Consider the following 26,313-nt stretch of genomic DNA (forward strand, 5'->3'; position numbering starts at 1 on the left):
GTGGGGCCACAACCCAGGCCTCATCCCAACATGGCAGCTCTGTCGTGGGACCAGCATGGTCCTGGGGGAAAGAGCAACTGGGGAACCCCGAGGTGAGGAGATGGGCGTTCCCGCTGGGGTGCATCACGGGACCTTGCAGAGAGCCATTTTTGTTGGAAACTTTTGCTGGCAGGATGGAAATATCAGCAGGAATATTCCCCTGGAACCATGGGCTCTCGCAGCCCCACAGCCTGACCCTGAGCCTGCTGTCCCGAGATGTGCCCATTCCCCTCCACCATGTCTTTGTGCTCTGCTCCCCCCCCCAGATCAGCCTCAGGGAGACACCCCGACACCTGGGCAGGCAAGCACCAGCTCTGGCTCAAACCCCCAAAGACTTTTATTAAGAACAAATATGGAGGCACAGCGTAAAAACAGCATAATACAAATAGAGGACATGCCCAGCTGTTTCTGCTGCCCGTGGGAAAAGGGAAACAGTTCCCTGGTGCTCACGGCTCTCCCAGCTGCACAGTCCTCTCCTCCCTCCCGGCTGCACCCAGCTGCACAGCAGGGACGGGCTCTCCTGCTCTGGGCATCAGGGACTGTTGTGCACTGTCCGCTGGTATCGCAACCTTTGTGTCCTCAGGGCGATGCGCCAGAGACACCTCTTCAGCATCGTCATAGCCCATGCTCTCTGGGGACAGGGACCAGGCATCTCCCTCAGCTCCAGGGGCCCCAGCACTTCTCTGGGAGCGCAGGTTTGCCCCTGCAAGCAGCAAGGCAGGCCATTGCACGTTCGCCCCATGGGGTGCCTCTCCTGCTCTGTAGATCTCCTCACTCCCGTCTCCTCACTAGTCCTGAGATGTTCAGGTCTCTCTCCCACCCCCTGGTCCCCGCAAGGAAAAATTCCCAGGGCAGGTTCCCCCATCCCAGGAGGCTGGGCTCTCAGTACAGCAGCGATTCATCCAGCACCAGGGATGGCACCCCAGGAACCGGTAGCGCTATCTTTCCCTCTCACCTCCGGGAGCATCCCCGGGCCCTGCTCCCTCCTCTGGCGCCCTGGGCATTTCCCAGTCTCCCTGCCCAGGGGAAGGATCCTCCCCAGGGTCAGAAACCTCCCTGGCATCATCATAGCCATCTGCTGGGTCTCCTCCGAGCAGGACAGGGACATCTGAAAGGAGAGGGGAGCTGGTGAGAGTGAGAAGATACACCCTGCAGAGCAGAGGATGGGAGGATGCGCAGGGACATGGGGCTCAGACACCGGTGTTGGCAGCACCACAGGACACACCCAGTGTGCTCCCCAGCTCTGACGGTGACACTCAGTGACATTGCTGTCCATCACATGTCTGCAGGGACAGGACATCAACCCCTTCCTGCCCCTGTTACCTGGTGCTGAACGTGGACCATCCTCCTCCTCGCTGTCCCTGGGGTAGGGCTGCAGCTTGGTCAGGGACCCCTCTGAATCGGAGCCTGGAGAGAGGCACAGTGGGTGGTATGGGAGTGCGCTGTGCTCACCTGGCTTGTGGTCAGTGCTGCTGGGGACGGGGGACCCACGGAGCCAGGGCTGAGTGGGGAGGAGGGCTCAGGACTCACCCTGCTCCCCTGGGATCAACCCTGTCTCAAAGGGCCTCCCAGAGATGCCTGGGGACAGCCCCTTCCCTCACCCCTCAGGTGTCACATAGGGGTGCAGGGACAGGCAGAGAGGGGCTGTCCCCGGCTGGGATGGGCAGAGCTGGTGGGGAGGAAGCTTCTCTCCCAGGCCCAGGACCTGGCTGCTCTCCCCACAGAACCCACAGACCCCAACTCCATGGGCCAGGGGGTTGCAGTGGGTCAGCCCCGGGTGAGGGCCAGGGGAAAGAGTTCTGCACATGTGCCCCCCCATGAGGGACCCACACCTACCTGACTGACTGAACCTTGCCTGCTTCTCCCACGCTGGGCTGTAACCGATCTCCTCATACACGGCCTCAGAGAAGGGCTCCCAAGCGCGCTCGGAGCCTGCGGATAGAGGCAGGGCTGGCTCAGGGACAGGCAAAGAGGGGACAGAATCCTGCTCTGTTCCCCCAGCCCTGTTCCCCTGGGCCAGCCCAGGGCTGTCCCCACAACACAGACCCGCTGCGCTGTTCGGTCACCGCTGCCACTTCCTCAGTGAGGGCAATGTCTCCATGGAGATGAGCTGGGGCAGTGACACCCTTGCACCGTCCCTTCAGAGACAGACCTTCTGCCCCTCTGGCCCCTGGGTCAGGTCCCTGGTGCTGAGCTTGGAGCAGCTCCTGCTTTTCCTCTCCCCCTGGAGCTTCCCCCTCTCTGCCCCATGGATCCAGAGCATGGCACGTGCCCTGCCATGGGGAGGTCAGGGTTGGGCAGAGGAACAGCCTGGGGGTCTGAAACCACGAGTATGGACCCTGCTGCCCCACGTTCTTCCTGGCATCTCCCCTGACCCAGAGCCCACTCCAGCACTGCCCAGAGTGCTGCCAGTGGCAGGTCCTCAGCTGTTTCCCCTCTGCTCCCATCTGTCCCAGCCCAGCTCAGCCATTTGTTTCCTTGCCTCATCCCTAAATCCTCCCAGTGTCCTGACTCTCTCTACCCCTTGCTGCTGGTGGCCCATGGTCAGGCAATCAATGGGGCAGCACATGGGAATGCAGGCAGCACACACTCTTGTCCCCCCAGCTCTGCCTGTACCACTCACTGACACCCCACAGCACCCCTGGCCTTGCCAGGAGGCATCTTCCCCTGGGACCATGGGGGACAGACCCACCTCTGCGCCCAGCCCTGGCGCTTCGCACTTGCCCGGCCAGGAGGGCCAGGAGCAGGCAGAGAAGGGCTCCCAGGATGATGCAGAAGATGACGGGCAATGAGACCTTTTCACTGCTGGTCGGACGGCCCCGAGTGGGATCTGCATGGGCAGGAACACAGAAAGGGCAGCACCAGACCTGGGAGAGGTGTGGGGCCAGGACACCCCAGTCCTGACCCCCATTACACCGGGGGTAAGGGGCCCCAGGGGGTGAGTGATGGGGAAGCTCCCACCCTACTGAGTAAATGACAGCCCTATCCAACCCCCTCCACCGCTACCCCGGTGCCTCCTTTCGGGAGCTTCACACCCCGACAAGAAGGCCCTTCCCTCCGGCTGCGGGTCACAGCCTGACCTCAAGAAGACCCAGCGCAGCCAGGGAGGACAGGTTACCTGTTCGGGGCGTTGGTGCTGCCGTCCTGGGTGCAGCTGCAGAGGAAGAGAAGGAGACTGGGCTGAGAGAGTGGGCGTGCAGGTACCAGGGAGCCTCCTCTCTGACATGCCGTGTGTGTGTGTGTGTTTATATGTGTGTGAATGCATGCGTGTGCTTTTAGACATCCCTGACACATCCCACACAAATTGCCCCTCCTGCAGGGCTGCTCAGGGTGGCTGGAACAGAGCCCAGGGCCCTGCTCTGGGACACAGGTAGGATAGCACAAGCATGCTGGAAGATGCCCCTGGGGCCTGCAGAGCCCTGCTGGGTAGAAGACGGAGGACATCCAGCCCCACAGAAGCAGCTGCCCACTTGGGAACAGGCTCCCATGTTCTGCAGGGACAGCCTTGCTCTCAGGAGCTCTGGAGCCATGATGGGACCCAGCAAGGAAAAACGCCTTCCCTGGCTCCTTGCCAATACCCCCGTGAGGAGTCCCAGCCCTGCGCTCACCTGAGCAGTTCACGGCAGCATCCTCCTTGTGCCGGCAGGCACCGCTGTCCCCAGGCTGAGCCCAGCAGTCCTGCAGAGATGGCTCTGTCCCCCGGCACTCCACCTGCTCCAGCCAGATGGGACCCGTCCCCTCCCCAAATGCAGCCTTCTCCAGGGCAGACACTGCAGGGCCACAGCCCAGCTGCCTGCATGCCACCTCGGCATCCTGCATGTCCCAGGAGTCATCGCACACCGTCCCCCAGGAGCCGCGGTGCCAGACCTCCACTCTGCCCAAGCACCCATTCTCGCCTCCAACGGCACGAATCTTCTCCCTGTCTGGAGAAGGCAGAGACCTTCCAGGGCACCGGGACAGCAGGCAGAGCCCTGCCAGGTGAGAGGGGCATGCAGAGGAGCAGCTACCTGTGCAGCTTGTGGAGTTTGGGCACACAGTCCCCAGGGCTGGGGGCGTTTCTGACCGTCTCCCTGCAGAAGGAAAAGCTGGGGTGAAGGGGCTGCTGCAGGGGAGTCATGCAGCAGAGGGTGGGGTACAGCTCTGCTCACACCTCCCCGTGCTGCCTCGCTCACGGCAGCAGCTGAACCCTGGTCATTCAGGGGACACACACAGCAATGTGGGGGACCCTGACTGCTCAGCCCCAAAGGGACCCTGGTTCACAGAAAAGCAGGAGGGTGTCCATGGAGGGGACGCTCCTCGGAGCGCTGGCTGGTCTCTCCTGAGACCTTGCCTGGAGACACCTCTGCCTCCCCCGGGCACTGCTGGGAGCCCTGCTGGCAACTGCTGGTGAATGTGTGGGGCTCTGAGAGCTGAAGTCCCATTTGTGCCACCAGAAGCAGCAGGATCTGACACGTAAGGTCAAAGCCCCTGTGGGCCTTGTCTCTGTACTTGACTGTGCCCAGCAGGGAGCAGGAGCTGGGGGGATGCTGGAGCCCGGGTAGCTCAGAATTACCATTGCAGGTGATGTGGGTCTCATCTTGCAGGTCATCGCACGACTGTGGGTCCCAGGGAGCGGAGGGACACTGCCAGAAGGAGCTGTTTCTCTCCCCACACTCCACACGATCCAGCCAGGCGGGGCCAGACACCCTACCATAGGGCAGGCGTGTTTCCAGGAACCCTCCATCCCCGCAGCCCAGCTCCTTGCATGCCAGCGACACTGTTTCGGGAGTCATTAAGTTGGAGCAAACACTCCCCCACGTCCCGTTATAGAAAACCTGCAGGCGCCCGGAGCAGCCATCGCTGTTCTCCAGCCTCAGGTCCACGAACTCTGGGAGGAAAGTGGCCAAAGGGGAACATGCTGGTCTGGGGCTGTGGGAGCAGGGACACCCCTGCACCCCCCAGGCCCTCAGCCAGGCAAAGGCACGTCCAGCAAGTCCCCCTTGCACACATGGACAGAGAAAAGTCCCGGATGGACAGACAACCCTGCCCTCCCCGCTCACCCTCAGGGACAGCTGAGCTCACCGGGGAACCCTGGTGGGACTGAGGAGACCCATGCATTGGCACCCCCGGGACGGGCTTGGGCAGGGGCTGAGAGGCAGCCAGGGACAGCCTCGGCCGTTGCCATCTCTCCCCTCATCCCAGCCTCCCCAGGCACTGGGGCCTGGGGCTATGGGAGCAGAGAAGCCTCTTCACCCCCCAGGCCCTCAGCCAGGCAGAGGCACAGCCAGCAAATCACCCTTTTGCCAGGGGGCAGAGAGAAGTCCCAGACGGACAGACACCCATGCCCTCCCCACTAACCCTTGGGGACAGCACAGCTTACAAGGGACCTCTAGTGGGACTGAGGGGGTTTGTGCATGTGTGTCCCCAGGACAGGCTCAGGCAGAGGCTCAGAGGCAGCCAGGGACAGCCTCGGTCGTTGCCGCCTGTCCCCTCGTCCCAGCCTCCCTGGGCACTGGGCTCCCACCACAGCTCCCGGCACAGACCTGAGCAGACAACTCCTGCGTCCTCTTTGTGCCCACAGTCATGCTGCCCCCAGGACCCTGCTGGGCAGTCCCAGAGAGCAGCTTCGGCCCCAGAGCAGTTCACGGCATCCAGCCAGATCTGCCCAGAGCCTTCCCCGAACTGAGCAGAGCCAAACGCCTTCACCGCCCCTCCGCAGCCCAGCTGGTGGCAAACAACAGTGGCATCGGGCAGGTCCCAGCCATCATCGCAGATGGTCCCCCAGCTGCCCTGGTAGTAGATCTCCACTCTCCCAGCGCAGCGCCCAGGCCCGTTCACCAGCCGGACCTGCCGGCTCCCTGCAGTGGGAAGAAACCCCAGCTGTCATTAGGGGCGGTGCCCACCCAGCCCAGAGCCTGGGGGGGGCCTGTGCAGTGCCACTTACCCCGGCAAACGACCCCCACGTCCTCTGCATTCCCTGCTGCCAGCATGCTCTCGGGCAGGGAGGTGTTGCAGAGGGTCAGGTTGGCCTCGTGCCCTGCACACCTGACCCCTCGCAGCCCCACAGGACCTGTCCCTCTCTGAGGCTTCGGGGGGTTGTAAGCTGTCTCTGCCTCTCCGCACCGCAGCTGCCGGCACACCACGCTGGCCTCCCGCATGTCCCAGTGGTCATCCAGGACCCTGCCCCATGTCCCGTGCTGGAAGATCTCTACTCGTCCGTCGCACCGACTCCCTCCAAGCACCAGCCGCAAGGACGCGGAGCCAGCTGGGCCTGGGGAGAGCAGCCATGCCCCAGCCCTTGGTGGCACCAGGGAGGCAAGCAGCCTGCGGCACGTCTCCAGGCTCTGGCACCCTTTCAGGGCCTTGAAGCTCTGCCTGCCTGTCCCCAGCCCTCTGCGGGAGCTCCTGGGCCAGGGCTCCATGGGGCTGGTTGCCCAGTCCCTGAGCCTTCCTGAGCCAGACGCCAGCTTTGCTGTTGGCGGGCCAGAGACACATAGCACGTCCCTGCCAATGCAGTTGGGGCAGCTTCCGCAGGAGGGAGCAATGGCCAGCAGTGGCCTGGGGATGGGCAGCACCAGGACAGGCTTTGCCCAGCCTCAGCACTGGCACTGCTGAGACACCAGGCACAGCCCACACATCTCTGCCCATCTACGTCCCTGGGAATGGGGGACTGGGAGCCTGTGTCCCTGGCAGGGAGCAGCGCGAGGGGGGCCTCTCTGAGCAAACAGGATGAGTTTGGGGCTTGCGCTGACCAGAAGGCAGGGCAAAGCCCAGCCCCGCTCTGCAGCTCACCCCCCTGGTCTGCCGCTGCTGCCGGGGGCACCCAGGCAGCCCCTGTGATGGTGAGTTCAGGCTCTGAGGGTATCTCTCTGTGGCTGGAACAGGGCTGTCTGCAGCCAGGGGGTTGGCGATGATCCCCGCAGCGCTGCCCCGGGCCCATCCCACAGTGGGAGTTCAAAGGAGCCCAGGCCTAGTAGTGGCCCCGGAGCCTGAGCTGCTGACCCGGGGGGCAGAGACGACTGCTCCTGTTCAGTCCTCAGCTCTCCCACAGCAGAGCAGTTGGTCCGAGCAGGCAAAGCCCTCCAGATCGCTTCTGGTGAAGCCAGGGTTTCTCCAGGGAGAAATGCAGCCTGGCACTGCAATGGGGTCCCCTGCTTTGGATTTCTCTCTCATGCCAGGGGAAAATGAAGTTAATCCTGTGTTTTCCCAGCACTCACCTGAGCAAATGACAGCAGCGCTGTTCTCATGGGAGCATGGTGAGGCCCCCAAGGCAGTCACTGGGCACTGTCCCAGGTGAGCTTCTGTCCCATCACAGTGGAATGAGTCTTTCCAGACAGGGCCGGTTCCTCTCCCAAAATGCCCTCCTCTGGGAATGGACTCAGCAAACCCACAGTCGAGGTGACGACAGAGAACGTGGGCATCCGAGAGATCCCAGCGGGAGGCACAGAGAGAGCCCCAGGTCCCCAGCACATGGACCTCCACCCTCCCCTCACATGCCGTGCTGCCGTTCACCAGCCGGAACCCTGTGAACTCCGGGAAAGAGAAGGATGAGAGAGGGTGGACTTGTGCTCTCGCTCCCTCAGGAGCTAGAGGAGAGGCCAAATGGACGAGAGCCTGCCATCCTCCTCCTTCTGCATGATTTTAGGGCTGCAGACAACCACATCACCCCTGCTGTCCTCACACCTGGCACGGCACAGTCCCTGCCCTGCTCCCCTGTCCCCAGCACACCCCCTGGCATTTAACACCCCAACAGGAGTCCTTACGTGTGCAAGTGACACCAGCGGCGTCCGTGTGGGTGCAGGGCTGGTCTCTGGGGGACCCCCTGGGGCAGAACGCGAGGAAGGATTCATTCCCCGCACACTGCAGCTCTCTGTCCCACATGGGACCGACACCTTCTCCAAAGTGAGCTGCTCCGGGGACGGACAGGGCTGCGCCACACTGGAACTCCCTGCAGACCACGTCGGCGGCTTTGGGACCAAAGTCTGAGTCACAGACAGTTTTCCACTGGGTTCCATCATGGATCTCCACGCGTCCTGAGCAGGGGCTGTTCCCTCCAACCAGCCGGACAAATCCTGGAGCAATCAAAGACCCCTGCGAGTTCCCAGAGCCCTCTGTCCGTTACCTGACCGCATCCCACCTAATCTCCAAGGAGGCCACGGGCAAAGAGTCCCACAAGCACCCCAGCAGCTCCCAGTGGGTGCTGATGGCACAAACACATCAGGGACTGCCTGCCGCTCCTCAGACATCAGCACAGCACTCATGGGCTGGCTTTTCTTCCAAACCCACAGCCACAGATACTGCTTAGAAAAACTGCTGCTGTCCTGGAGACCCTGGGATGCCTGGCACGGGCCCTAGGCACTTGCAGCGCTTGGAGCACTTGAGCCCAGGGAGATTGGCCCAGGCACTGTTGGCTGCTGCAGCCTGCTCTGCCTGCCGAGCTCAGTGCCAGGCTGAGGAACCCCTGGGAGCTACCAGAAATGCACCTCATTCCCAGAGGGTACACACTCTATGAGTGTACCTGCGGTTGCTGTCTCCACCAGCCCCAAGCTCCAACACCCACCCGGGGAGGGGTCCTCAGCCAGGGCCAGAAGTACACGGCCAGGCATGCACAGCCCCAGCCAACAGCTGGGCAGAAGGCAGGAGAGTAGGCAGAGGAGCAGCCCTGGACTGACACAAGCTCCCAAGGCAAGGACAGGCACCAAGGAGAGCCAGAAAGTGCTAGCAAATCCCCCGTGGCACAGGGCAGACAGGGGCTGGGGCCGACAGGAGAGGCTGGGCAGCAGGTCAGCACTGCCTGCACAGGGTTGTTTCCCTGTGAGCTGGCTCTCATGGGGTGACCCTGGAAGAAGAATGGGGTGGCCACGCCACCCTGCTCTTCTGCCCAAGCCCAGTGATCCTCCCCTGTGAGCAGCCCCTCTGCTTTGGGGGGACTCATGTCTGCCAGGGAACACAACCCAACAGTCCCTGGCCACCTTGGGCCCTTCCCTGGGGCTGTGGGTGGCCACGTGAGCTGCTCTCAGTGCCTCTGCCATGGGGGAACCTGGTCCTCCGTGCTGCCAGATAGCTCCTGCGTGAACAGAAGGAGAAAGTTGGGAACCAACAGAGACTGCGGGGCAGGGTGGGCATTCATCTCCCAGCCCCAGGCACCGATTGAGGGTGGGCTGAGCCACATCGGGGGTCAGGCAGGGACAGGTTCCCACTGGGCTTTCCTCAGGGACCGGGGAAACCAGGAATGAAAGTCCCAGCTCAGCAGTGTGACCGGCCACACTAGGCCCTCCTCTAGTACCCCCTTGTTTCCCTGAGGGCACAGCCAGGTCCCTTCCCCCATCCCAGCCACAAAGGTGAGGAATGGGCTGGTCCCTTACCTGAACATGTCACTCCAGCATCCCAGCTGTGATAACAGTTGTGTTGACCCCATCCGTCGTGTGTACAGTCAGACAGGGCAGACTCGGTGCCACGACAGCCAACATTATCCATCCAAATGGGGCCAGATCCTGGCCCAAAGTGTCCATACTGAGGATCTTCATCAGCAGACCCACAGCCCAGCTGCTTACAAACCACTGCAGCATCGGCCATGTCCCAAGAGATACCACACACGGTCCCCCACTGGCCCTGGTGTTTCACCTCCACTCTTCCAGCACAGCGTCCGCCACCATCCTCCAGCCTCACCACCGCAGCCCCTTCAAACATCAACACGGGACCCGTCAGGAGGGCGCTGAGCCCCAAACTGCAGGTCTGGAGGTCCCCCCTGCCCAGGCTGAGTCACAGGCACTGGAGTGGGAGTCCTCCCCCTTCTGGGCTGTCCCCGGGGCAGTGTGGGGGTCCCTTTTCTCCCCATGGGCTGCAAAGAGCTGGGGGTGCCCAGCAGCAGACCTGCTGTGCCATTCACCACCCCACAGCCTGCAGCACCTCCTCCCACCTCAACAACCTCCTGCCCATGCCCACCCGCACACCGTGGCTGGCGCTGCACAGAGCACCGTCTCCTCACCATCCCAGAAACCCCTGTACAGCCCTGTGCCCTCAGGCCCACAGCTGCCTCTCCCACCCAGAGAGACACAGGGAAGGGCAGAAGTTCAATTGACTTGAGTACCTTCTGCCCCTCATCTCAGTGGCACCTGCAAAGAAACCCGTTCTCAGAAGTATCCCGATGACCTCGCTGGTACTCACTGGCCCTGGGCTGTGGGACAAGGGAACCGGCACTTACCCCTGCACAGCTGCACCCAGAGGAGCAGCCACATCACCTGAGGGAACTGGAGTCCCTCTGTGCCCATCCTGAGCCTCCTGCCCTGCTGGCACAGCCCTGCTGCACCCCACTCCCTCTCACGGCTCCGGGGGACTCACGGGGACAACAGCGGTGGGAGGGTAATATATCTCTGCAGATGCCGACCCAGCTGCAGGAGGAGCCAATCGAAGCAGCAGCACCTTTTTAGACACGATCAGGAGCTATCTCCCCTCCGACACAGCCCAGCCCTCCAATGAACTTCTCCAGCGCTGTTCATGACCATATATGAGGGATGGCTCCGCTTCGGGTGTCACGGTCACGGCGGTGGGGAATCATCACAGGACAGGGCTGTGTGGGGGGCGGGGAATGGATCTGTCACCCCTTGCATCTCGCTGTGGGGACCAGGGGCACTGAGCATCTCCTACGTTGGGCTCATCCAAGAGCCCAAGAGGCAAGTGACCAGCCATCCCCTTGCTACAGGAACCACAGGGCTGGGACTGCACGAGGGTTTGTGTGAGGATGGGAAGGAAACAGCCCCTGCCCCTCCTACAGACCCTGCTGTGCTGGCAACAGCAGCTGGGAAAGGTCCTTGGCCTGGACAAGAGCTCCATCCCAGGAGTGCTGGCTTGCAAAGCCCCATGGTGGGTCCCTTGCAGGAGCTGGAGCTGGGACATGTCCCTGCCCTGGCAGCAGACATGCAGCCCAGAGGCTCAGGCATGTCCCTGACTCTCAGCCTGTCACCAAGGGGCCGTTATTCCCCGCGGGTGGCTCGGGAGCTGGAGCCTGCAGGTGCACAAACCACAGCCCATGTGGCCTCGCAGCCCTCGCCATGCTCCCCCCGCAGCACCCGTGCAGGAAGTCTGTGGTTTCCTCCTGGCACCGTGCCCTGGCACATCCCTGCGGTGCCCCTGAGCCACCCCCACCCCAACTGCTCCAGCCAGGGCTGCAGGGGCTGCTCCTTCAGCCTTGCAGACACGGGCCAGGCAATTCCCATCCCCCGTGATGCTCCTCTGATGCACACGGCTGCTCTGCACCGAGCCCCACAGCCACGGGGTGCTATCCGTTACATGACCTCACACCCTTCTACTTCTGCTGCTGTGTGCTTATGAGTTACACTGTCACACGTGCGGGTGTGCTGCGTATGGGCTTCTCCTGACCATGGTTCTTCCAAAAAGCCATATTTGGATGGGGCCTAAATATTATTTTGATGACATCGGAAGCACCCACACAAGCCATATGCCTGATCTTTGCCTAAAAGCTACTCAGGCACCAGTGAAATCACAAATTCGTGCACAAGCCATGTGCATACTCCTGGCCTATGCGCCACTCAGCCACAGGTGATGTCATAGCATCTAAACCTGCCATGTGCCTGTTCCTGGCCTCTCAGGTATTCAGGCACCAATGACCTCACAAACGCCTACACAAACTATTGGTCTGCTCCTAGCCTATCCGCTACTCAGGCACCAGTGACACAACTCAACGTACACAACCCATAGGCCTTGTCTTGGCCTATCAGCTAATCAGTCACAAATGATGTTGCAAACACCTACATGAGACAAGTTCTTACTCCTGGCCTACCAGCTTCTCAGGCCCCTGTGACCTCAAAATATCCAACACAAGGCATGTTTCTCCTGGCCTACCAGCTACTCAGGCAACTATGACCTCACAAAGACATTCACAAGTAATATGCCAGCTCCTGGCCTATCATCTACTCAGGCACCAGTGACCTCAGAAGCGCCTACACAATCCATAGGCCTGTTCCTGGCCTATCAGATATTCAACCCAGAGTAACCTCACAAGTAGGTATCTGTCCATTTGCCATGTACTTGCCATTGACGTACTCAGGCTCCAATGACCTCACAAGCACCTATACCTGGTCCTGGCCTATCAGCTACTCAGCCAAGAGTGACATCACAAGTACATGCCAAAGCTCTGTGTCTCCCTCTTGCCTATCAGCTACTCAGGCACCAGTGACCTGATCACCACATATCCACCTATTTGCTATCTCCTCACCTATGAGGTACAAGGGAACAAGTGACCTCATCCAATCGCTTGCTCACTCCCCCCCCAGGAGGATGGGGGAGACAACTGGAAGGGCAAAATGAGAGAAAAACTCATGGGTCAAGATAATGACACTTTAAGAAATGGTGAAAAATAAAAAAAAGGAAGGAAACACGGGATGGAGAAGCAATCACTCACACCAGCAGAAAGATGCCCAGCCAGTCTCCAAGCAATGGCTACTTTGGAGAAACTCCCCTGCCAGTTTTAGTGCTGAACAAGACGCCATATGGCATGGAATATCTCTTTGGTCCGTTTGGGTCAGCTGTCCTGACTTTGTCCCCTCCCAGGCTCTCGCCCATCCCCAGCCTCCTCACTGTGGGGTCAGAATGAGAAACAGAGAAGGCCTTGACATTATGCCAGCACTCATCAGCAATAGCCACAACATCAGTGCGTTATCAACACCAGCCACCAGCGCAAAGCACAGCACCGTAAGGGCTGCTATCAGGCAAATGTACTCCAGCCCAGCCAGACCCAGGACAATCTCCACCCCTTATTCCATACCATTTGCATCCTGCCCAGGTCCTGTAGTATTCAATGCATTGTCATCAGCCACCACCACCCCTTTCCCTGCCCTTTGGCATGACATAAACACCGTGTACTGGGTGTGGCTGGTGTGGCTCAGGTGGACCTGGGCAAGTCCCAGCCCACTCCTGACTTCTCCCTTCACTCAGTCATCTGGAGTTTTTTGAAACATGCGATCAGGTCTGGCCTTTTCCTTTTGTTTCTATTCACATTCAAACTAGAATTGTTCACTCCATTAGCTCTTATTAAAGAAGGTTTTATCCATTTCATACCTATGCTTTTGTGGCTATATTAATTTAACTTCCATAGCTTTATACTTGTTCATATATATGTAAACGTATACACATATACACACATATAGAAGTCTATCTATAAAAGGACGAAGTGCCAGCTGCTGGTGAGACCTCTGTGTGTGTGTGTGTGTGTGTGTGTGAGGGGAATTTGGTGCCAGCTACTGGAGTCCGACCAAGGGTGTGGCTGTCCCTGGGCTGTGGTGTCAGCTACGGCAGTGAGTGGGGTCTCGGTGCAGCTACTAGAGGCAAATAGGTTTCCCAGTGAAACTACTGGAGTGAAGGGTGTCCCAGTGCAGCTACTGGAGTGAGTGGGGTCCCTGGGCAAGTACTGAAGCAACTGGGGTCCCATAGCAACTGCTGGAGCATGTGATGTCTCCGTGCAGCTACTGGATTGAGTGGGGGGTCCCAGTGAGGAGACGGGAGGCTGGAGATCTACAGAGCAGGAGAGGCACCCCATGGGGCGAACGTGCAATGGCCTGCCTTGCTGCTTGCAGGGGCAAACCTGTGCTCCCAGAGAAGTGCTGGGGCCCCTGGAGCTGAGGGAGATGCCTGGTCCCTGTCCCCAGAGAGCACGGGCTATGACGATGCTGAAGAGGTGTCTCTGGCGCATCGCCCTGAGGACACAAAGGTTGCAATACCAGCGGACAGTGCACAACAGTCCCTGATGCCCAGAGCAGGAGAGCCCGTCCCTGACGTGCAGCTGGGTGCAGCCGGGAGGGAGGAGAGGACTGTGCAGCTGGGAGAGCCGTGAGCACCAGGGAACCGTTTCCCTTTTCCCACGGGCAGCAGAAACAGCTGGGCATGTCCTCTATTTGTATTATGCTGTTTTTACGCTGTGCCTCCATATTTGTTCTTAATAAAAGTCTTTGGGGGTTTGAGCCAGAGCTGGTGCTTGCCTGCCCAGGTGTCGGGGTGTCTCCCTGAGGCTGATCCGGAGGAGCAGAGCACAAAGACATGGTGGAGGGCAAAGGGCACATCTCGGGACAGCAGGCTCAGGGTCAGGCTGTGGGGCTGCGAGAGCCCATGGTTCCAGGGGAATATTCCTGCCGATATTTCCATCCTGCCAGCAAAAGTTTCCAACAAAAATGGCTCTCTGCAAGGTCCCGTGATGCACCCCAGCAGGAACGCCCATCTCCTCACCTCGGGGTTCCCCAGTCGCTCTTTCCCCCAGGCCCTGCCTGGGCCATGCTGGTCCAACAGCGTAGAGGCCACAGTAGAGCTGTGTTGGGGTTGGCCCCACAGAAGTGAGCCCTAAGGTGGCCGTGGTGCCTTGAACACCCCAGCCAGCCACAGGGGGGATCACGGCCCACGGATCATCTCCCACAGCGGTTAGGAGGCAGCTGTCCTCCCCACTGCCCTGGCACAGGGTACAGAGCCACTTGCTGGGGAACACGGGCCTGGGATTGCCCCTTCAATGACTCTGCCAGGACTCCAGTCTCCATGGGCTGTTCCTGCTGCCTTGGGGGTCCTTGCAGACCCCGAGAACTTCTATCACAGCCCCAGAGCTGCCTTCCTTCCTGGGCAGGGGCATTAAGGCCCCATGGCAGCCCTGGGACCCCGTCCTCTTGCTGCACTCCTGCCTCCACCCCTGCCTTCCTGCTGCCTCGCCAGGGGTGACAGTGTCAGTTTGTGTCGGGGCAGTACCTGTGTGCAGGTGCAGGGGGGATGGGAGCAGCGGCTGGTGGGGGGACCTTTCCCTCAGCGTTGTGGGAGGCAGATGAGGGAGAGGCCAGGGGGAGGGAGAAAGGATCCCTGTGAGACGTGGACTGGAACCCATAGCCGCCATCCAGCCCCTGGCCTGGAGAAGGGCCTGCCTGGGAGCATGCTAACGTGGGCACATTTCCATGGCAGAGGGTATTTTCTGTCCCTCCCCTAATGCAGGCACTGCTGGGAGTTGAGCCAGGGTCCCTCTCCCTCGGCTGGGGCGTTCACCTGTCCCAGCTCCCATGGGCAGAGAAACCTTTCACACAGGAGCCGTGTGGGGAGAAGGGTTTGACACTTGGGCAGGAACCCGGGGCCCAAACTGCCCTCCCTGCTCCCACTCTGGGTCTCTACAACTCTCCAGCTCTTCTCTGATGGACTTTGCTGCTGTAGGCTGGAAGGTGTGTTGGGTGTCCATGGCAGGGCTCCCTGCGGGGAGCAGTCAGTACCACTGTAAAGAGCAGGATCTGGCCCTAGAGCAGAAGAGGGGAGGAGGCAGCTGTCACTAACCATGACAGCGTTGGCCCATTCCCTGCTGGGAGCTCCTCCACCCCTGGGGTGACCCTGTGGGGGTCTGGGGGGAGCCCAGGCTCACACACTCCTTTGCCCTGGTCTCTAGAGGTTTCCTGCTGACAGCCCCTGGCCCTGGAGCCAGCCCCTCCCTCCCCAGCTCTGGGCCCACCTCTCCCTGTGGACATGCAGGGCTGGAGCCTGCCCTGGTGGGAGATTCCCAGGGGATGGAGGCTGTGTTTGCAGTGCCCATGTGTGTCACCCATCACCTTGGGGGTCTCACCCTAGGACTGCTCCTCTCCCATGGCCTTTCCACAGCCATGCTCTGCCCAGCGTGGGGCAGCAGTGCAGAGGGTTGGGCTCTCACCATCAGGCCCCTCAGGTGGGTTCTTGAGAGCTGCAGGAGCGAGCACAGATCTGGGACACAGTGATGATCCTGCACTGCTGCAGAGAACGGAGCCAGCCTGCAGGGCCAGACTGTTCAGACCCCAAAATGCCAGGAAACGGGCTCTTTCTGCTCAGGTGTGCTGCCCCCTCAAACCCACCCCGGGCCTGTGGCTCATGTCCACCAGGAGGAGGAGAAGGAGAAGGAGGCAAACCTCTGGCAGGCGTCAGAATGAGGGAAAGATATTACACCTGTGGGAGGGCAGAGCTGGTGGGGAGGTGGCATGGGACAGACACTGGGCTCTTCTCTCCCGTCCCTGCCTGGGGTGGCTTGGGTCTGCAGGTCAGTGTCCATACTGGCGCCCACCATCCTGTGTTCAGAAGATATCCCCACCCCCCTTCTTCTTTGCTTCACTTTTATACCTTATTTCTCTGAATCTGGGCCCTGACTGTTCCCAGGGGCTGGGCACCCTGCAGTGAAACTTTGGGTCTCACACTCCATTTTGGTTGCAGAGGTTTTTGCCAGGGGAGCAGCCGAGGCACCATCTCCTTGCCCTCCCCACCTCTGCACGGCTGTGGACAGGCCTGTGCTTCCCTGATCCCACTGGCATGGGGTGGACAGAGCCACCAACCCCCCCAGGAACAAGAGGTGGGTGCCGGCCCCACCAGTCCCACCTCTGCAGGGCTGTGCCTGACCTCAGCGGCTCCAGGTTCCCTGAGCCGAAGCTCTGCTCAAGCCAGTGGTGATGGCAGAGGGAAAAGGACCTGGAGACAGGGTCAGGGTAAGAAATGTCATTCCTCCAGCTGGGAGTCCCCCAGGCCTGTCCAGGCTCGTCCAGCTCAGACACCCCTACCTGCTGGCACAGCTGGGTGCTTCCCACCTGGTATGGGATCTCCACCTGGAGACAGGACAATCTCAGACCCTGACCCCTGGAAAGCCACCAGGGCAGCGTGGCCCTGGTCCCAAAGGGCACCTGGGCTGGACCAGCACCCTCACACCACATCTCTCAGTGCAGCCAGAAAGGATTCATAGTGTGCTGCTGATGTCTATCCCCTCCCTGATACCTCTCCCCAGGCAGGCACTCTGCTGCCAAGCATTGTCCCCAGGCGGTGGGTGGGGTGGGTCTGTGGTGCAGGGCAGTGACCTGAGCTCAGGTCCAGCACAGCTGCCTGCCTCTCTTCTGAGAGGGGGCTCAAAAGAGGCACAGCACAGCCCTCCTCACCCCACAGCCAGGCCCTGGGAGGGCAGGGCAGGCCCACAGTGCCTGGAGAGGACAGGACCAGTGCTCCAGATCCAGCCTGTACCCACCTGAGGCTGGGCAATCAGGGAAAAAACACCCTTGGAGATGCTGGGGATTGAACCCAGGACCTCCCACATGCAAAGCAGGCACTCTGCCACTGAGCTACATCCCCTTGGCACCTGCCAGCAGGACAGACCCTCTCCTCCAGTGACATGTCTATGACAAGCACAGCCTGTTGTCCCCTGGGTGCCCAGGGACCCTCTGCAGAAAATAGTACTTGAATCCTCCTAAGATGGGGGAAGTCAGTCCTACCTCGCCACTGGGGCCTGATCCTGGCACAGGGCTGCACTGCAGAGCACTGCCCCTTCAACGTCTCTGCAGGGCAATGGGGCAGGAGGAGGCTCTTGCTGCAGCACTTCTCCCATGCTCTGACCCACTCTGGGGTTGATGGAGAGGAGAAAGCCCCTGAGCCTCCTCTGCCACCCAGGGCAACACCCACCCCTCTGTGCCACATCCGTCCCCGAATCCACAGCAGGAGCAGAGCAACAGGGTTAGGGAAATGCCCCCCTGGGGTGAGGTGCCCCCAGGCTCTGATGGCACCCCAGGGTGTGTGGTGGGGGGACATGAAATTTCACACGTCCTCATCCAGGTACCGGGCCTCCCCCTGCACCCCTCTTCCCACCAGCATCCCTGGAGGTGGGGTGAAGGGCAGGCTTCCATCTCCATGGGGCTGATGCCCAGAGAGGAGCACATATGCGTTTCATCAATCATTGCAGCAGGGGGGCAGAGGGGGCCAAGAAACTCTGCTCAGGACAGTGTGTGACTAAACAACACTGACGCCCATGCACTACAGTGGACAATCCTCAGCACAGCTTTGTCAACTGTCCTGGGCACATCAGAGGTCTTGCTGCGACAGACCTCCAGAGGAAGGATGCTGCTGTTCAGGCCTCAGCTCCAGGGAGTGCCTCTCCCTGGGACTGGGGCGATGGTGGCCTCTGGTCTGGGAACTGAGGACCAGGTGAAGGAGGTGTGTGAGGTGGGGAGCAGCCTGTGCACCACTGAGAATGACAAAGAGGAGACAGACAGGATCTTTGCAGAGGTCCTGCAGAGGAGAGATCCCAACCCCTGTGGAGCAGGGAAGGAGGGGCAGCTGGGGACCACCCCAAAAGAGCACTGAATGGAGAGGCCTGCCCAGGGGGAGGCTGGGGACTTGTGGTGCTGGAGGAAGGCTCCTTCTAAGCTGCAGATCTGCAGCTACAGAGCAGGGACTGTACTCTGGCAAGAGGGGAAGGAACAAGCAGGGCTGGGGCAGGCTGGAAGGCGGCAGATGGGCTCTGCAATAATCTAAGGGAGAAAATCATTGCTGAAGCCCGGGGTTGAACCAGGGACCTTTAGATCTTCAGTCTAACGCTCTCCCAGCTGAGCTACTTCAGCCCTGCCCCAGCAGCCCTTGTCCCTGTGCCACCCATGCCAGGCCACAGGCTGACACACAAGGAGTGCTCCTCAGGCAGGTTCCCAGAGAAAAGCTGTGCCTAGCCCCAGGCAGAAGGGACCCGGCCCCTCCCTGCCTCCAAAGCCAGGTGGGCTCCAGGTTTGGGTAGATGCTAGCTTACACTGTGCGGGCCAAGATGTGTGTGGGCCTTGTACAAACATGACAGTGGCGAAGGCAAGTGGACAGGCCAGACATGCGCAACTACAGAGGCTGAGGGTGGAAGAAGCATGGGGCCGGTGGAAGACCTTATCTCCTTCCCCATGGAAGGCCTGCCCCCACCCTTTTCTCCTTGCCTGAACTTCACTCCTTTGTTCTCAACTCTTCCGCCTCCTCCCCCCGAGCAGCGCAGGGGGATGGGGAATGGGGGTTGTGGTCAGCCCATAACAGTCCCTCTCTGCTGCTCCTTCCTTCTAACACTTTTCCATGGGATCCCTCCTACGGGCTACAGCCCTTCGATATAAACCTGCTCCAGCAGGGACTATCCTCAAGCAGCCATTCTTTCAGGAAATATCCGACGACTCCGGTGTTGGGTCCTCCACAGACTGCAGGGCTTACCTTCTCCACTGTGGTCTTCTCCATGGGCTGCAGGGAAATACCTTCTCCACTGTGGTCTCCTCCACGGGATGCAGGGGACCATCTGCTCTGGCACCTGGAGTACCTCCTCTCCCTCCTTCACCAACCTTGGTGCTTGCAGGGCTGTTTCTCACACTTTTTTCCCCTCGTTCCTCTCCCACTCTGGCAGTTGTGTCCTTTCTTAAATATGCTTTCACAGAGGTTCCACCAGCTTTGTTGATGGCTTCAGTTTTTGGCCAGCGGTGGGTGCATTTTGGAGCCGGCTGGAACCAGCTCTGTCTGGTATGGAGGCAGCCCCTGGCCTCTTCTCACAGAGGCCACCCCTGCAGCCCCCCCTGCTGCCAAAATCTGGACATGGACACCAATACACAGCGTAAATCTTTGCCTTGCTAAATGACATCCCCTGCTCTTCCCTCATCCACAGATACAATTTACTCGCTGGGGAGGAAGAGAGAGAACAGAGAAGGCCCTGAGGCTGTGCAAGCACAGTTCAGCAATAGCTACAACATTGGAGTGACATTTGATTTCTTCCAGTCTTCAGAGGACTGTATTGTGTGCACACCTGAACTGAGGCAAGAGGAATCCCACCAGCTGTGGGTTTGTGGCAGGCATGGGAGGGAGCTGAGTCCCTGTGACAGATGCACTCGACGCCATGACTAAACTAGTGCTAGTTTGATTCAGGCTCCAAAGAAGGTAAAGGCCTAGGTGAAACCGGGCCAAGAACCTCTCTAGTTCCGATCTGTTCTCTGGAAACCCACACAGGAACAGAGTGACATGGTGAGCATTGATGCACATGGGTTTGGAAACTGGAACAGCGACCATGCGATTAACACATGAATAGCAGGTGGTTCCTCCAAGACTCATTTATCAAGGAACAGAGAAAGTTGTGGGTAAAGGAGTCTCATGCCTACCTTTTCCATTGCATGTAAATTGTCTACGAGCCAAGCACTTTATTCCATAAATGTGACGGCCTAAGTGAGCCTTCTTTGAGTTCTCCCTGCTAAGCAGCTGGCTGCGCGACGGTGATCTCCCCTGGAGCTGGGACACCTCTCAGGGTTAATCCTCAAGATTGAGAGACCTCTAACCAGCTGCAGATCTTTGGTAAGTGACCAATATCGTGCATAACCTTGTATGATAGTGCACTAAGATTTTGTATTGCTAACTTTGATTTTGCATTGGTAGCTTTGAATCATTGTTATATCCTTTGTGCAGTAAGTAATAAGCTTGCTCCTCTCCCAGGAGTGGCGCAGGAGGGGGCTGCTTAGGGTAGGCGAGGTGTCAGGGTTATGCTTGTATCTGTTGAGAAGAGACTATGCTCTGTAAATTGCCTGTCTTCGGGAGCTGATGTTACTGCTGTCCGGAGAGCTAGTACAACTGGCTAGCAGGCAGAGCTCAGCCCCTTTGAGATGCTGCCTGCTGGAGTCTTCCCACTCCTTTTTTCTTCTGTTTTCCTGGCCTGTCCTGACGTGAGAAACCTCCGCAAAAGGCATTTAATTCCAAGGACTCCACTCCATGGGGACCTCTCTGCCCTCGCCTCTGCACTCTTGCTCCCCTGCTTTCTTTCAGGAGATGCAGTGGAACCACCACGTCTGGCCCGTACAAGCAGCAGGTTGGGGGAAATAGGAGATTCCGGCAGTGCCAAGCAGCTCTGTGGGGTTGGGAGGAGGACACTTGGATGCGGCAAACACTGCTGCTGCCCGTGGTGTGTCCCTGGGCCATCTCTCATCGTCTCCACGCCCTAAGCCAGCTCTGGGGCTGGCCTCTTTGTTTTAATGCACTGGGGTGGCACTGGGAGCACTGGGGGGAGCCAGGGAACCAAACTGGGAGAACTGGGATGGCTCTGGCAGCACTGAGGGGAGTCTCGGCGCCGCATTGGGACCACTGCTGCAGCACTGGGAGCACTGGGATGACACTGGGAGCACTGGGGTTAGCCAGGGAGCGGTACTGGGAGCACTGGGGGAACCAGCTAGCTTAACTGGGAGCACTGGGCAGGGGCACTGGGATCACTGTTGGGAGTCTCAGAGCAGCTCTGGGAACACTGGGTGGAGCCAGGCAGCCGCACTGGGAGCACTGGGGTGCCACTGGGAGCACTGTGGGGAGCCAGGAAGCCGCACTGGGAGTACTGGGATGGCACTGGGAGCACTGGGGGTAGCCAGGGAGCGGCCCTGGGAGCAGTGGGGGGAGCCAGTGAACTGAACTGGAGCCCTGGTGGCGCACTAGGAGCACTGGGGGGAGACAGGTAGCAGCACTGGGAGGAATCTGGGAGCTGAACTGGGAGCACTGGGAAGGCACGGAGGGAGCCAGGGAACAGCACTGGAAGCACTGGGAGGGAACTGGGAGCACTGGGGCGGCACTGGGAGCCGCACTGGGAGCATTGGGATGGCACTGGGAGCACTGGGGGTAGGGAGGGAGCAGCACTGGGAGCAGTGGGGTTAGCCAGTGAGCCGAACTGGGAGCACTGGGGAGAGTCTGCGACCAGACTGAGAACACTGGGGTGGCACTGGAAGCACTGCGGGGAGCCAGGAAGCTGCACTGGGACGGCACTGGTAGCACAGGGGGGAGCCAGTGAGCAGCACTGGGGCGGGACTGGGAAGATGGGGGATAGTGAGGAAACCAAACTGTGAGCACTGGGAGGGAACTGGGAGCATTGGCATGGCACTGGGAGCACTGGGGGTAACCAGTGAGCCGAACTGAGAGCACTGGGGAGAGTCTGCATCCAGACTGGGAGCACTGGGATGGCACTGGGAGCACAGGGGAGGGCCAGTGAGCAGCACTGGGGGGGGACTGGGAAGACGGGGGAGAGTGAGGAAGCCAAACTGGGAGCACTGGGAAGGAACTGGGAGCACTGGGACGGTACTTACAGCACTGGGGCAGCACTGGGAGCACTGAGGGGAGCTAGGGAGCGGTATTGGGACTACTGGGGAGAGTGAGGGAGCCAAACTGGTAGCACTGGGGCGGGACTAGGAGCACGGGGGGGAGCAAGGTCCTGGCACTGGGAGCACTGGCTGTAACCAGGGAGCAGCACTGGGAGCACTAGGGCGGAACTGGGAGCACTGCAGGGGGCCGGGGAGCCAGGGAGCCACACTGGGAGCACTGGGATGGCAGTGGGAGCACTGAAGAGAACCAGGGAGCCGCACCGGGAGCACTGGGGCAGCACAGGTGGGAGTGTGGGAGACGCGTCAGGAGCACTAGGGCAGCACCAGGAGCACTGGGGTGAGTCTCAGAGCGGCACTGGGACACTGGTACAGCACTGGGAGAACTGGGATGCTACTGGGAGCACTGGGGCTAGCCAGGGAGCAGTACTGGGAGCACTGGGGAGAGCCAGCGAGCCGACCGGGGACCACTGAGGCGCCACTGGGAGCACTGGGGTGCGACTAGGAGCACTGGGGGGAGCCAGGTACCCGCACTGGGAGGACTGGTATGGCACTGTGAGCACTGAGGGAGCCAGGTAGCAGCACTGGGAGCACTTGGGCGGCCACGGATCCTCATTGGGAGCACTGGGACGGCACTGGGAGCACTGGGGGAGCCAGGGAGCGGCACTGGGAGCAATGGGATGGCACTGGGATCACTGGGATGGCACTGGGAGCACTGGGGAGCAGCAGGGAGCCGCACTGGGAGCACTGGGGTGGCACTGGGTACCCTAGGGGGAGCCAGGAAGCACACTGGGAGCAGTGGGGCAGCACTGGGAGCACTGGGTGAGCCAGGGAGTGGCACTGGGGCGCTACTGAGAGCACTCGTGGGAGCCAGCAAGGCAAACTGGGGGCACTGGGATGGCACTGGGAAAGCTGGGGGGAGTCTTGGAGCCGCACCGGGAACACTGTGGGGAGTCTGGGAGCGCACTGGGAGCACTAGGGCGGCACTGGGACCACTATGGGGAGCCAGGAAGCCTCACTGGCAGTACTGGGATGGTATTGGGAGCACTGGGTGAGCCACGGAGCGGCAGAGACAACTTTTTGTTCAATGGAAGAACATGCAGAGGATAAACATGCAGAGGCAGAAGAGGAGGAGGAGGAGGAGGAGAAGGAAAAAGAGAAGGAGAATGACGGAGAGGAAGAAGATGGGGAGGAAGAGCTGGAGTAAGATGAAAAGGAGGAGAAAGAAGAACAAGACGGGGAGAAAGAGCAGTAGGAAGACCAGGATGAAGAACATGAGAAAAAACAAGAATAAGAAGAAGAAGAAGAGGAGGAGTTTGAGGAGGAACCTAAGGAGGAAAAGAAGGAAGGACAAAAGTAGGAGGAGGAAGAAGAAGAACAGCAGGTAGTAGAGGAGGAAGAAGAGGAGGAAGAGGATGTACAGGAGGAGGAACAAAAGGAGGAGGAAGAAGAGCAGGAGGAGGAACAAGGGGATGAAGAACAGGAGAAGAGAAAGGAGGAGGATGAGGAGGAGGAATAACAGGAAGAAAGGAAGAGGGGGAAGAACAGGAGGCGGAGGAGGAGGAGGAGGAGGAAAAACAGAAGAACAGGAGGAAAAGCGGGAGGAGGGAGAGGAAGAGAAGGAAGATAAGGAGGAGGAGAAAGCAGAAAAGAATAAGGATGAAGAGGAAGAGGAGGAGGAGGAGGAAGAACAGGAGGAATTGAGCAAGGAGAAAGGAGAACAGGAGGAGGAAGAGGAAGAACAGGAGAAAGAAGAAAAGAAGGAGGAAGAACAGGAGGAGAAGGAGGAGGAAATACCGGAGAAGGAAAAAAGGGAGATGGAAGAGGAGGAGAAGAACAGCAGGAGGAGGAGGAAAATAAAACTCAGGAGAAGGAGCAGGAAAAGGAGGAAGAAGAAGAGCAGGAGGCGGAAGAAGAGGAGGAGGAAGAGGAAGTAGTACAAGAAAAGGAGGAGGAGGGGGAGAAGGAACAACAGGAGGAAAAACAGGGGAAGGAGGAATAAGAAGAGGAAGAAGAACAGGAGGAAGAACAGGAAGAGGAGGAACAGGAGGAGCAAGAGGAGGAACAAGACAAAAAAGACCAGGAGAAGGAGGAGGAGGAGGAGGAAGAACAGGAGGAGTACGAGGAGGAAGAACAGGAGGAGGGAGAACAGGAAGAGGAGGACAAAGAATCAGAGGAGGAGCAGGAGGAAAAAGAAGAGGAGGAAGGGGAGGAAGAAAAATGGGAAGGAAGAACAGGAAAAGGAGGAGGAGGAAAAGGAGGAGGAGGAAGACGACGAGGAGGACGAAACACCTCCAGATTCACTCTAGATTGTCAGCACATCAAAATTAAGGAATGGAGCACCTGCCACACGCATTTATCCATGGGGATTCACAAAACCCAAGCCTACTGGTGAAGCCGTTACTCACAGGAGTCGTTCCACGTCGCTGCCATCGCTACTTTCGGGAACAGAGGGGACAGCTCTGGATGACAAAGGCTGTCAGGACACACTCCAGAAAGAGAAAATCGGTGCAAGAAGATCCCCGTCACCTAATCGCAAGGAAGTAATTCTAGCTCACTGAAGTGAGTACCAAAACCAAAATACACAGAACAGCACCCATCGTCAAAACTGTTTCAGTGGTAGTTTTAACGGCTGCACTGCTGCAGGCAGACAAACTTACTGTCACTGTCACAGGACCCCAAAAGAAGTAATCATTAGCAAAAGCTAAATTAAATTTAAAAAAAGCTGACTTTGGTACACACAAACGTCTGAGTTCAGATGCGAAACAGCAGAACAACCCTGACAGGGCTCCTTTCCACTGTCCCCCTACCTGTGTGCATGCTGGGACTTCCTCGTTTCCCTCAAGTCCTCCCAGACTAACAGGGACGTGGCATCTGTCCCGTCCACGTGCCACGAGGAGAAACAGTTTTGACCACAAAGGAGGTAGCACATATCTGCATCTGCAGAAGCAAAGGGGCAGCCGCGCCTCAGCTTGGGAGGTGCCCAAAGCTGCCCTGAGCCCCAGCAGCCCCTGCCTTTGCTTGGCCCTGAAGCCCTGCGGGGCCTGCCACTGCTGGGGAGCCCTGGGGACAGAAGGGAAGGACAGCGGTCAGAGCCCGTAGGGAGAGCGAGGGGGCTCTGTCCTTCCTTCCGGCCACAGGAGGATGCCCTGGGCCACACCAGGACAGGGCGTCTCTCCTCCTCACCGCCTGGGGGAAGGCGAGGCCTGAGGAAGGCCCTAGGTGCTGGGCTTCGCACGGGCGGTGGGACCGGGGGCTCTCCTGCCAGGTGCCGGCCTGGCTGACACCACCGGCTCCCATCACGCAGCTCCTCCTGCTCAGGGCTGTGGCTGGCAGCACAGACAGACACGCATTTTGGGGAAGACTCCCCGATCCAGAGCAAATCCAGGGCAGCTCCTCTCCTGTCCCCTCCCCTCCTCTTCACCCCCCTTTCCCTCCCCCCTCTCCCTGAGCAGGCCCAGACCCCATGAGCGCACCGAGGGACAGCAGAGCTGTGCACACACCTTGTGCTGCTGAGAGAACAGCTCCAGGTGCAACGGCCCTTCTTGAAGGCCGTCTCTCCGCAGGCCCGTGTAGTTACGTGTAGTTACGTAACGTGTAGTTACGGGGTCTCTCGAGGTGCCCTGGGTTTGCTTTGCTAATCACTTCTGTAACGTTTCCTGGGCTGTTCACTGGATATGTGCATGGAGGGGCAAATGAGGCCGTGAACTAAGTTTCCAATTCAGGGTTTCCTCTTACAATAAAACATGCTTCCACTTTCTCATAGGTGGCAGGCTGATAGAAATGGGCGGTGTCACTCAGCATGAGGAAGAGTGGTGTGGGTACAGCCATAGCATGACAGTTTTCATGGCCTTGAGCAGCACCCGGCAGCAAGGCCGGTTGCAGGGGTGTGTGCACAGTTCCTCCCGAGCATGGAGATGGCCATGGGACAAGACAGTGCTGCTCCTGTTGGTGTGTAGCAGGGGACAGTTGGTGGAAGCGGGTCACAGGACATATACTTGAGAGCTGTCATCTTGGTACTCGGTGAGAAATCACACAAGGAAGGGGGCTGGGTCACAAAAGGCCATATTAAGTGTATGTGTGAAGTGACGGAAACAACTTCAGGCTGTTAAGGAGACCGTTAGTTGCGATTAAGGCAGTGAGTGAGACAATCCTTGTAGGAGCTTTCTGAGAGGGCCAGAATGGGACGAGACTGCATGTAAGAACAGAAAAGGCTGTGGCAGTAGTTGAGCTGATCAGATCTCGAATAAGAGGTGATTTGGGCAATACCTGGTGAAGTCAGCATCTGATACGTGTCACGCAGCCTGCGTGACTTGACCGCAGCAAGGACAGGAGTGTGCTAGGAGTGTTGGAGTGCCAAGGAATGGGGATGGCAGTGACCACAGACTCATTGCTCAGTTTTCCATGGGCTGTCTCTATACCC

At 59.3% G+C, this 26,313-nt stretch overlaps 1 protein-coding gene and 2 non-coding genes across 3 annotated transcripts; all 3 read right to left on the reverse strand.

Moving 5' to 3' along the window:
* Positions 1-431: 431 nt before the first annotated feature.
* Positions 432-10,009, reverse strand: LOC143171633 (antigen WC1.1-like). The gene is given in 16 exon segments (XM_076360679.1): positions 432-742; positions 995-1,147; positions 1,363-1,446; positions 1,876-1,971; positions 2,732-2,869; positions 3,158-3,193; positions 3,648-3,962; positions 4,047-4,109; positions 4,592-4,906; positions 5,562-5,876; positions 5,963-6,289; positions 7,236-7,550; positions 7,782-8,129; positions 9,384-9,735; positions 9,738-9,856; positions 9,859-10,009. Coding segments are annotated over 16 exon segments (3,384 nt in total). The 3' UTR covers positions 432-485.
* Positions 10,010-17,052: 7,043 nt separating this feature from the next.
* Positions 17,053-17,124, reverse strand: TRNAA-UGC (transfer RNA alanine (anticodon UGC)). The gene has a single exon. It is a non-coding gene; the product is annotated as a tRNA-Ala (tRNA).
* Positions 17,125-18,313: 1,189 nt separating this feature from the next.
* On the reverse strand, positions 18,314-18,386 carry TRNAF-GAA (transfer RNA phenylalanine (anticodon GAA)). The gene has a single exon. It is a non-coding gene; the product is annotated as a tRNA-Phe (tRNA).
* Positions 18,387-26,313: the final 7,927 nt, after the last annotated feature.

This window comes from Aptenodytes patagonicus, chromosome 29 (assembly GCF_965638725.1).
Source record: "Aptenodytes patagonicus chromosome 29, bAptPat1.pri.cur, whole genome shotgun sequence".
Taxonomy (NCBI): domain Eukaryota; kingdom Metazoa; phylum Chordata; class Aves; order Sphenisciformes; family Spheniscidae; genus Aptenodytes; species Aptenodytes patagonicus.